This window comes from Lutjanus erythropterus, chromosome 9 (assembly GCF_056507025.1).
Source record: "Lutjanus erythropterus isolate fLutEry1 chromosome 9, fLutEry1.hap2, whole genome shotgun sequence".
NCBI lineage: Eukaryota > Metazoa > Chordata > Actinopteri > Lutjaniformes > Lutjanidae > Lutjanus > Lutjanus erythropterus.
Genome location: NC_139325.1, coordinates 27,452,457 through 27,465,280, shown reverse-complemented (window position 1 = coordinate 27,465,280; position 12,824 = coordinate 27,452,457). Strand labels below are relative to the sequence as shown.

The window sequence follows — 12,824 nt, the reverse complement described above, 5'->3', positions numbered from 1 at the left end:
AAAATCATGTTCTTTAGATGAAAGAAAGCATGTTTGTTTAGTACAGACCCCAACAAATATCACATCATCATGACTGGAACAGTTTTTTTTTCCAGTAAAAATAAAAATTGTAATGCAAAAATGATCATTCTCACAAATCATATCGCATATGAAAATTTCAAATTAATCACAACATGACTTTCAACCATATCATGCAGCACCTGAAACCGCCCAGCATGCACCACTGAATTTGCAGCTTCCTGTATGGCCACTTTAAATCCATGATGTGTTAAACTAGCAGAGGTGATCTTTTCAATGTAAGGGGTTACAGTCAGTCCCATATTGAGGCTACAAAAGCCCAAAATGTGATTACAGTTTGTATAGAATGTATACTTATATCTTCAAATTACTCCTATTTTAATTAAATACTTTTTCTCATACCAGTGTTTTTTATTGTCTTTTAATACATTTGATGAGCAAATATTTGTACTAAAATACTTTTTGATGTATCTGTGCCAATTTCTGCAGCTGCACATACTAAAGCCAAGTGTACATACAGAGACCAGCTAATGTGCAGCTAGCATACCGGCTAACCAAAACAATCTTGTCAGGCAAACTCTTGTACAACATTTTAACTGGATAAACGCATAATAAACGAAGCATAGTCAAACATGAGTCGTCAGGAGCAACTATATAACTGATTTAAATTAAGAAGCACAGGACTGAACATGGACGGCGGCCGCTATGGTCAGTGAAACGGGGTGGAGGGGTGGGGGACTCCAGCACCGACAGGACGAACATCAACATATAGTTAGCTAACCGTGTCTACAGCTAATATCAGACCGTGGCTGCACACCTGTGCTGCTTCATCATCTGTGCCTGTCCCAGCCATATTATTAGTGGGATTTGCAAGCTGTGACTCATTTGACCAAGCGTCCATTAACGGTATGTGAGCACCGGAGACAGATTACTGCATATGCTATTCATCACACTAGAGGAGACTGTCCTTGTATCACTTACTCGAACATGTCATGAGGCGTTTGCGATCCAACAGATATCCACAAAAACACACACGTTGATGATGACTTGTATCAATATGGCATCGGTGTTCCTGGTGTGTGTGAGTGTGTATGTGCTGCTAAAACAAGCCAGACGCTACAGGGCTGTGTGTCCGCTATTCTGACTTGTTTTCTCCTCTCAGCCTCGGGGTAGAAATGCGCCCATCGCCCACCGTCCCGCGGTCGGATGTTAATTTCCCATCGTGGCCGACGCCCCCGCACCTCACACCCAGGTACCGGCCGGACCGCTGCTCCCTATGCCGCTTGCAAGACCCGCTAACGGGCTGCAGTCTCTGCGTCCATCCGTAATCCCCTTTGCAACTAGGGAGAGGGTGGGGGAGGAGGGAGGAGGGAGGAGGCGGCTCCATGTGTTGAGTGAGGCCTTGCTTTATTACAGTGAGGTGGTGCTGGACTGGGGTGGGGGGCACCGACAAGGATGATAAGACAGGAGTCAAAACTTGAGGAGTTTTATCTGGGTTCAGATGGACCGTACATCACAGACAGCAGGTCGCTATAAGACTTAATAACAGTTACCTTTCTGATGAATGCCTTTTTTCTACACATTATAAATACTGAGGCAGGCTCTTAAACAAACGGGTGCTCAAAACGCTCAAAAATGCATATTGTGATTATTTTGATTTTAATATTCTATATGAATAATGGAAATGATCATTTTGCATCACAAGTTTCATTTTCCTGAAAAAAAGTATTCGAATAAAACTAAATAAAACTATTAGAATAAAACCAAATAAAACTGTTAAAATCGTGATGGTGTGATGTTTGTTGGGGTCTGTACCACATAAACATGTTCTCTTTCATCTGAAGAACAAGATTTTTAGGCCAGGGCATCTTTGCAGCACTATGGCACTTTATTATAATAATGCTGCTTTTTCACCCAATTTCCTTTTTCAAAAATTGCAATTTGGTTCTGATTCTGCGACTTCGATATTGCACTTATGCAGCCCTATTATAGACCAAACGATTATTCAAGAAAGAACAATCAACAGATTAATCAATAAAAACAATCATTTGATGCTATGTTTCCCATTTGTTGGGATGACCTTCAGTCTATCAAATAGAGGCATCTTAAAGGATCGTTGTGTTGACTTTAGCAGGATCTAGCAGTGATCTGGCAGACTGCAATGATGAGGTGAAATGTTCCAAGACATGTTCCAGAGATGTTCCAATACCATTTTTTTTCCTTCCAGATGCTGATTCAGACATCTGAACTTTGCGTACTGATAAATACAGCTATCTGATATTAGTGCGCTAAATAAATACATACATATAAATACATTTAATGGCTGTATACTACTAACCCTATATAGATGTGATATGATTTATTACTTCTTGGATTGTGGGCAGTGTAGTATTGCTCCGTGGTATTGGTATAGGAACAACCCTAGCAAACCCCTCATCTAATTCTCCCTTTCCAAAAATGTAGTAGAACCTATGGCAAGGGAAAACACGAAACGCTCTATGTCTTTGCAGCTATGAGTAATTGTGATATGTTTTGCCGTGGCAGGGGGAAAAAAAATCACATGAGAAAAAGCGATATACCATCTGATTGCGGTTTCCAGCTCTAAAAAGTACCCGTAAGACTTCCAGTTTCAGGTTGTTTTTATTGTCTTTAGTCAGAATTGTAGCTACTAACCAGCTGCTCAGTTTCACAACAAACCACTCTGACCTCCATCACACAGGTTACCCACAAGCCCAACTTCCTTAAAAGGGAAGGCTCAGCCAGTAACACAGGTGCAGTGGGTGCGTAATTCAAGTCCGTTACTTAAGCAAAAGTACTAATACCCCAGATTGAAAATACTCCACTACAAGTAAAATTTCTGCATTCTTAACTCAACTAAGTATGTATGTATGCAAAATTATTCAAAAGTAAATGTAGTATTACTCATTGTGCAGTGAAATGGTTCCTGTCAGTGCTTTCCTATTATATCTGATGTTACTGGATTAATATATTGCTGCATTAACATGTCTATTGCACTTAACTGCTGTAGATGTTTACGGTTGTGCTCATTCTAGCTACTTTACATACTGTTGGGTGGGTTAATCTACAGCAATGCATCATATTATATAAGACCACCATATGTTTGCACTATTTTAGAATTTATAGTATGTTATTTTAGAAAAAATGTGCATATCAAGATATATATTGTTTACTGTGGCATTGCCTAAAAATAGAGATATAATTTTTAAGCCTATTGTCCAGACTTATCTAGAGCCAGTGTTTGGTTTGTGTTTAGAAACATGGCATTGCAACATGGCAGCCTCCATGGAAGAGGACCTGTGTCCTCTGTAGTTATTAACAGCTCACTTTATACTAAATATACTAAAAAAACAAGCTATAGTATGACCAGCATTGTAAATACAAAGACCATGGCTGTCTGTAGTGCATCCACCTGGCCAAAGCCCAGAGTCCATGCAATCCCTTAACCCTCAATCTCTCTGTCCATCCCTCTGGATTAGAGTCCACATCATAATCCACGCTGTGCTGAGCCAAGCCCACATCTCCACCATTCTGTCTCCCTCTGTGTAATCTGCTTTTCTGAGGTTCACCAATGGCCCATAATAATGTCAGTTTCATGGGCTGGGTCAGCACTGAGAAAGTGGCAAGAAAAGAGACAGGATGCAGCTTAGAAGAAAAGCTGAGAAGTTTTACAGGATGTTGGTACACACACACGGGACAAGGTGTAAATGAGCTACTCATATGCTACTTCCTTCCTGCCTGAGGAGAATATGTTATTGCAACAGAGCAAGAGAAAGAGGGGTAGTGCAAGTGAAAGTCTGTGAAAGGACAGACTGATGTCTTTGGGGTTATTAGGAGACTGTAGATTGTGGCACGCACATGGTGCAAAATCCAAAGAGTCTATGGTATACACTATCCATGAAACAAAATAAACAACAGAGTATGACAATAAAAGCTGATTCTAAATAAACAGGTTCAAACTGGATAAGACTGTGCTGAACATGAGAGACTGACCAGGAACAGTAAAAGAAACTGAGTAAAATCTAGTTACTGTCAAAAATGGATTCATAATCAGATTGAGTGCATGTAAACACAAACTGAAAGCGGACCATCACTGAATCCAAAGTCATATACTATGCACTACATGCCCAAAATGTGTTCTATCATTCAACACACTACTGCGTGAATAAACAGTAATATGTATATTTTAAGACGTACTTCTCAGTGTCTATCACATCGCTTCTTGAAAGCCTCTTTGCTGGTTGGAGATGCACAACTGTGGTAAACCGTGCCAGCGGTGAGCTCATTTAAAAAATACATTCCGCCTAGCGAAATAAAACCTTACTTAAATTTAAATTGAAGCATTGTTGGTGTTACAGAGCTGCCTCAGTCGCTGTCTGATTTTGTTATGTTGTTGCTGTTGTCATCATTACTACCATTGCATTATGGGATATTTATGTTGCAATATTTCCCTGGAAATAGTATGCACCTCACATACTGTTGGTTTTATATTAAGGTTTCAGATGTACTTAAGAAAAAAATCTAGTCTTACTAAATAGCATGTTAGTATGGGATTTTGGATGCAGTATATTTGAACCAATGCTGCACTAATACAGTGTGGCAGAAAAAGAAAGAGAAAGGTCACAATTACAATCAAGCACAACCAGTCAGCAGACCATTGTGTTGTTGATTTGGCTGTACTTAACATTAAAAAGTTGTTAAAAGACAGTTTTGGCAATATCTGTACATTCAGACTGAATATATGTATATGTATGTAGTAGTGTGGAAATATTTCACTAAAATAAAAACATCCACTCAATAATCAACCTTTGTGCTGATTAATTTCAACATGTTTCATACACTCTTCAGACTGTCTACCTCTGCAAAATTACACATGAAAGATTAAAGTTCAAAGACATGACAAGAGATAAGAACTTTACAGGGTTATCATTAGCTCAGTCTACATATTAGCAACTTCTAAACATGTGATAACGTGTTATTATGACTATTTCACAACATGTTTACACCAAAATAAGCAGAGCAAAGTCTCTGCATAAGGCAGAATTGCCCTTCCTGCTGTACTGTAGAAAATGCATTGGTGCTAGTCGTGCAGCTTTACATTAAATCTGTTGACTGAGACATTCAAAGTACAAATCTGTCCCCAGTAAACCACAACCCCAAGGTTGGGAACAAATGGTGCTAGAAACCGGGAAGAATCCATCAGATGCAGTTATGCCTTTATTAATGGATTGATTTGTTTTCTGTATAGAAAAGAATTCAACTTTGTAGATCACTTAATAGATTTAGCCTCCACAGACATAACGCTAGCTCTGGGAACTACTATCATATTTCCATTTCCCTATACTGTCTGCTAGTAGTCACACAAGAAGACTTCTCTCTGCATGCCAAGGTCAAGAAAGACATTTTTTTGAATAACATGAGATGTCCTCAAATGAAATGCCCAAGTGCTTAAAGCAATAGTGTGTAGTTACATATATTCATAAGTTCACTGCCTGCTTCCCATGCTGGTACTCCTCTCTGCTTCTCCAAAGTGGGGTCATGCCCACTGCCATCTACTATACTAGAAGTACATCATACAACCCCACTTAATTAAAAAAAGAAAAAACACAGGAAAACTATTTTAGCTAGCTCTAACACATTATTTTTTCTATAGGAGCTACAGACACACATGTTTAGCAACTTAGAAATTTATACTTCCACCAACACATGTCCCCTGACTAGGACACAAATGAATTTGCTGTGTAACAGCCTATCTAAGAGGACTTGATACCAGGCTTAGCTTTGAGGCATGGTCAACATAAACTACAGCATATAGGCTCCATTCAGACCTATACACCTTTCATTTCACATCATAAGATGGGATAAACCTATTTTCCACCAGTCTGAATAGGTTAATAAGGGTCTTCAGACATAGCCTTGCATCTACCCAGTGTTTCAAGTAGGCCTTACACTGATTCACCCATATTAAAAAGTCAGAACAGAAATTTCTATAATGTTTAGAAAATTACTAGGCTTTTGTGTCAGGTACCCACAGTTTATTTTATCTGCAAGAGACTTTCCACTGTTTAACAAAGAATATAAATATTTGCAATAAGGCCACAGGTGGAGCTTAACACCTTGCCTTTGGGGCAGCCGTTACAGCCTTGTCCAAATTCATTGGCAGATCAACTGTTTGTGTAGCTTATACAAATATTTCAAAGTCGTCTACAACATTTTTTTCAGTGTGGTGAAAAACGCATTTGTTTTGTGTGAATCAGGTTAATGACTTCTTTTATAGTTTATGTGAATTATATTTTACATAACCTTAGACATCTGTTTTCTCTAGATTGTCTAAATTCTGTATATGTGTTAGAAAATAGACTAAAAACATATCTTTTCACAAGCTTTTAGTCTGGTTTAAAGTGTCTCATTTTTTAGAATCAGTATTATTGTTCCCCTCTTAATAATAATAACAATAATAACATTAATACTAATACTAATAATAAGAATAACAATAATAATAAGAAGAAGACCTTCTCTTGTATCTTATCTTGTTTAAATATGTAATACTTTCTTATATGATTTTGCAATTATGATGTGTTTTTCCTTTTTGTGATAAACACTTTGACATCTGTCATATGAAATGTGCTTTTTAAATAAAGCTGACTTGACAAAGAGTTTAAACCTGAATCTTTCATTTGCTTTGGAAGCTATATAAACAAAAGTTTTTCACTATAAAAGGCCACTGACAAATCATAATGACCTCAGATCTAAAGTTTCATTGATAATTGGCAAAACAATATAAGTGGGTCAGTAAAATAATGTGTAAATGAAGAAGACAAGGGCACAGCTGTTTATATGGAGCACAGGAGAGAATCACCCTCTGCTTGCCCTCTGTAGCCCACTGCAGTGCTGCCCAAAATCTCCTCTGATTGGACTCACATGACATCATCAGACTAAGAGTCCTCTCCCATTGGCTGAAGGTGATGTCATGCTTCAGAGGAAAGATAAATGGCGCATGAACCCCGCCTCTAGCTCCATATGACTGACCGGGGTCTGTTTTCCCTTGCTGTCACAACAGTGGGGGTCTTGCTTTATTTGTTTACAGCTTACATAACCTTGCTGTTTTGCTTGTTTGAAAGGGGTAATCCTTTCTTAAAGCTTATACTGTTCTTTTAAAATGCCAATCACTTGCAAGTCATATGTGGTATGCATGTTTTTTTAGTCTTAAATACAAGGTAGCAAGCCTATTTCTTGCTTCATCACTGCAGTTCTACTATCTGAGTGTTGGCCTGCTTTTTTTTATCTGACATCATAGTGTACCATGAATCAACTCAACTTAATCAGGATTTTAACAGCGTAATCTGTCCTCCCTAGTTTTAGCCATTAGCTAATTAACTCCACCCTGTTCCAAAATAGTTGACCTCGTGTGCCATTTGAGAAAAGTCGACCACGCGTAAATCTGTCAGATGTAAGGCCTTTTTACTCCCAACCAACATGCACAAATGACAGGCTACTCACTCATGTCAGTCACTGCAGGCAAATCTGGTCTCAGAAGGCCTGAATGCAATTGGCTGAGGTTTAACAGAGCTATAAGCATAGAATACCCATGAGACAGTCAAACATAGTGCTGACGGTGGGGACGTTCTGTTCTAAGCCAATGAACCCTATGTGGTGCTGCTGCTGTAAGATAAGACAGCCCATTTGCAAAGAGAGAACAGTCAACTGAATTAATGAAGAAAAAAAAAAAACAGTTTAGTTTTGACCTCTGCTGCTTCTTCTTTCTTTCTATATTCTATATTTTTGTTTTGCATGTCTGTGCATATGTAGAGCAAAAACATTTTAGGGTATTCTGCAATAACTATATTACTGATGGTATGAGAAATGCAGAAAAAATCTTTTAGTTTAGAGCTCACAACAGAAGTTAAGCTGTCCTCGCAGGACTTTTGGCCACTTGAGGTGGTGAAATCAGTTTGTCCTATAGACCAATCTGCTGTTACTCTTCTCGCATTTCTTACATATTATTGTGGTTAACTGTACTAAATCGTTTTTTTCCCACTTCTAAATCATCATGATTCACTTGTTCCTATATTAAAAACAAATCACATCACAAAATCCCTGCTGCCAAACCACAGAAACCTCAATAGCACAAATGTTACACAGTGCCTCAGCATTCAGCTTTTTATGTTCAGCAGTATTTATGTTAATCACTTTGATTAATTGTTCCAAAGTAAGAAAGGGGAACAGACCTGAGGTATTTTTTTTATAAGAGTCTTTTAAGTTTAAGTCCAGCACTTTGATATAAGTTCATGTAATCTGTTTAAAGCCCTGGCTACACCTCTCAGATGCATGTTTTCACCTCAGTGTCTCACCTCTTGTGTGCAAACAAAATAAGATCAAAATTGTGTGAAGAATTCGTGATCTCAATTCTTAGGGAAAAAGTAATGATTCACATTTTAGCAAGAATCATGCCACACTAAAACAAACCACTTTCACCCCACTGAAGTCACTCCCCTTTTGGGAACAAACGCCACCAATGTAATATAACTATTATCACTACATGAAATTATACTAATGTAATACTGCCTTTATCACAATATGAACTTTTTTTTAAATAATGAAAATCAGTTTGACATACTGTGAACAATATGATATGGCACACCCCTACTTTGAATTGCCTTTGTATCTGCAATGTGCTATGTTACTGTCTTGCTTTGCCTAAATAAATGCTGCACATATTCACTTTTTTCCCTAAGTTCTTTTTTTTTTTCAAATCTCTGGCTGGTTATTTTGGATGAATCTAGCTCACTAACCTGCAGCTCTCCCAGTCAGAGTCTCTGCTGAGCAGGCTCCTGAGGGACCAGCGGGAGCGCCGGCTGGGAGAGGGACTACGAGACCAGGAGCGAGATGGTGGCAGGAGGCGGTCCTGTGAAGGGCTGTCCTGACCTTGTTCTTCCCCCTCCATCTTACTAGCCATAGAGGGGGAGGGAGAGGGGCTCCGATGTGGAATGGCGCCCTTCTCCGCAGTCTCCTCAATTACAATTTGTGGCTTTTTACCCCACTGTCGCTTAGGAGAGCAGCCTTGCTCATCCTCGTTTCGTTTCTTGGTTCGGGTCCTGCTGCGGTGGAATCGACCGTGGCGGCTGGAGCGTGACAGCCTGGGGCTAGGTGAGCGAGACCAGGACTCTGTATCTGAGGATGGTGGCAGGACAGTCAACGTTGGGACAGGGACAGGGACAGGCTGAGCCAAACTGATACCTTCTGGTCCCACAGGAGAGGACATAGTCATCTTCAGAGCTTTCCAGGGATTAATTTTCTCTTTCCGTCAAGGGCAACAACAACAACTTGTTGCATCTTTAGAGTTGTGGCTGACCCATGGTGGACTCAGATGGTCCAGTCATGCTTGTGTTTCATATATTTTAGAAACAGGAAGGGTAAACATATCAGGCACTCCCTCTGTTCAACTCATTCAACTAAGCGTTGCTTAATAATAATATTAATAAGCTTATGAGGCAACACTTACAATAATTAAAGATGATTCAGTATTTTCCCAGATTTCCTGCGAACTTAAGGTAATGTCTTCACATCAAGCAAGCCCATTTCCCCACAAGTTTTGACCTCAGAACAGTTCACAAGTCAGAAACAATGGAGCAATGAGCAATTCAGCTAGGAGGAGGCCTGTCAGATGATCTCACAGGCCTTCACAATTTGTATTCGTCAGGCAATCCATTTCCACTTGTCCAGTGTGTTGGCTCAGAGTCATCCCTTTTCTGTGTTTAGCTCATGTGCCTCTTCCTCTGCACCTCTTACACAGTCTGGTCACTCTCATTCTTTGGTACTCCTCCGTTCTGCTCCTATTGGCAGACCCCAAGACTGCATTTGCCTTATCAGGCTCATCTTTTCAAGAGTTGAAGTCTCAGACAAAGACAGATCTGAGTCTGGAAGTAAATACCTGAGGAGTGAAAAGAGCAGAAACTTTGCATTCAAAAGGCTGGCCTACAACTGGCAACTGCTTTCCTTAAATGTTTTTTTCTTTAAATATAAATTGTTAAACCTGCCCACTAAAACAAATGATTGTGAGACTAGGACTATTTCTATCTGATTTTTGATACTGTCTTCTCTGCCAGTTCCGGGAATATGAGGTATCATATGATGGTGATGATGATCTGCAATGAAATACTGTCCCCATTAGAGGGCTAATCAATAGGATTTATTTATGGTGGGCTGGTTTATGTTACGTGCATTATGTGGTCCAGGTTTGGACAATTGTTTAATTATTTTAGCAGCATTAATCAAACATTTTCTCCCTTCAAGTAATTCAGAAATCGACAAAACTGGGTGATTGTCGGACTGACTGACAACAGTCACAATACATTTATCAGTGGACAGTGACAGACAGTAAGTGTGTGTAGCAAGGAAACCAGCATTTCCAAATCCTGACTTACGAAAACACAGTTGATGCTATAACTGCCCATAAAGAACAAACACACAACGTCACACTGCAACTACCAGACGTTGTAGCTGGCACAGACAACACCCTCTGAAAATACATAGTTCATACAGCCTATAACCAGGTCTACTTGCCTCTATCAGCTACCAAGGTCATAACTACATGAAAACATACTGCAGATGTGTCCTCCAACAAGGAAGGGTTGTGTGTGTGTATGTCACTCCATTGTTTGCCTTCAAAGCAGGCACTTCCAAGGCAAGGGCCCAAGCACGTCTGACAGTATTTGCTACGATCTGTTTGAACAAGAACAATCTTGGCACAGACTTGTTTGTCCAGAGTAATCCACCATAATCCCTGTGCAGCCTTCACTCTTTGGTCCACACAAGCCTGATCTTTTTGCCATAAAATACAGGCCAGGCCATCTCGGACATGATCCATCATCATACAACATTGTAGGCCAACCACAGCCATTTCAGATTCAGGACACTACAGTACAAAGGCGCAAGTTATCTAGATCTAGATTCTCCGTCATGAAGATCATGGTATTTGCTAGGAGCTGTCTTAGGCAACTGGACTTTGGTTTCAGTTTCTGAAGATGCCTCTTGGATGAGAGGTGAAACATCATCAAGAAACTCAAGCAAAGTCCAGTTGCATACAACAGCTCCTGTGATGTTTAGTAATATATAATTTTGGGACAAGCGAACAGCAAAACCAGTTGAAAGGCCTGCTGTGGGACACATTGTCTCATTTATGTCTGTACACTATAAAAATGTTTTTGAACGATTTTTCAGTGATTTATAGGCAAATATTAACTCTCCATATATACACACACATACATACATATAGGGAGAGAGAGAGTTTGATAATATGTAAGTATACTAGCAACAATATTTGTTTCAGTTACCTGATGGATAATTAACTAAATAATTCTAATAATTAAACTTAACATGTCCTGCCTCACTACATATCTGTTGTAAGCACATTTAAGGGATCATTGCAATATCAGAATATTTTTATCTTTTATTCATTTCAGCATCGTTTACTAGGTTATTGAATATAGTAAATAGACTGCATTACATTTTCTTAAGTATTTCTGTGTGTAAATAATGAAGTAATATTTTAATAATATTATAATAATCTATATTACTATATAATATATACTATATAATATTATATAATATTTGTTTTTTTTAGGTTTTTTTTTAAGGTGCCTGCGTCGTTTTTTGTATTTTAGGTTACCTTAAGTTTTCGACTTTGTTAAATTTAAAAGATATGACTTACAGCTGAATTTGTGCTGGAAAAAAAAAATCACAATTCATGTAAATGTACTAAACTTGGCCTTTACTGCTGAGGGTTAAGGAAGTCAACACAAACACTGATGCCTGTTGACACTATATTGTGTGTAAACACCCAAGGACAAAAGGGTACTCAGAAAGAAACCGAGTGACGTTTAATAATAGTGCACAGAAGAAAGTGTAGCATAAGGAGGTTTATTAAAGTTGGAACTCCTACCTCCCATTGGAAGAGTTTCCTCCGTGTCTGTTATCTTGCTCGGCCTCGAAAACAAGCCGAGCCACGGTGCGGGGAGTAATGTTAAAATCCACTTTTTCACAGGAACACATCAACATTCTCAGCTGGGTAAAGAAGCATCTGCCGGCTGCAGCTAACAGTTAGCCTTTAGCCAGCTAACCAAGTTTAGCTAACGCTAACCCCCCGACCTCTGAAGGCCGACAGCTCACAAAAAGATGCCTATCTGGCTAGCAGGCTTTAATCTTCATCGGAGAAAGTACTATGCCGACGTCCTCCATTTTCACTAAAAAGCACCCCGGTATAAAACACTGTTTATCAAACTAAATTTTAAGCTAACGATCAAAGTTAGCTTAGCACGAGTAGCGTACTAACTTAGTTTTAAAGTAACACACAATACGGTTTATTGTCGAAAAGTGAAAAGGAACGAAGTCAGTCAGTCCAGTGATTAACTTAGTACGAGGGGGTACGAGAAGGCTCATCAAAAAAGTATTATCCTTGCTATGTATTTTTTTAACGAGGCACAAACACACCAACACTTAAGACAAAATAACGTGCTAAAAATAATACATAACGTTTATTATTATGCAATCAAATATACAAAGCCACTAGAGAAAAACAGACGAACACCCCCACTGCAAACTTTGTGGTACAGTCCGGGAAAATAACTGTTCAGAGGATGTGGCGAGAGCAGAGGACGAGTGTTTACATGAGACGAACAAAATCCACCGAAAATCTGTTTTATCTTCATTAAATACAATTCTCTGATTCATTTAAAACAAACCAGCCACCTTACATGCGTGATCTATGCCCGTTGTTACAACTAGATCGT

At 39.1% G+C, this 12,824-nt stretch overlaps 1 protein-coding gene across 4 annotated transcripts in view; it reads right to left on the bottom strand.

Annotated features, from left to right (window-relative positions):
• gramd1a (GRAM domain containing 1A) overlaps positions 1–12,824 on the bottom strand; it is a 45,533-nt gene that overhangs the window by 29,666 nt on the left and 3,043 nt on the right. The window contains exons 1-2 of one of the 4 annotated variants that reach the window (XM_084726984.1): positions 11,978–12,421; positions 8,829–9,967 (exon numbers count right to left, since the gene is read on the bottom strand). In XM_084726984.1, coding sequence (XP_084583110.1) covers positions 8,829–9,304 — 476 coding nt within the window. In that variant the 5' untranslated portion in view covers positions 9,305–9,967; positions 11,978–12,421. Of the gene's footprint in view, positions 1–999; positions 1,352–8,828; positions 9,968–11,977; positions 12,422–12,824 lie in introns of those variants that run through there. The other 3 variants (XM_084726983.1, XM_084726985.1, XM_084726986.1) reach the window with 3 other exon arrangements.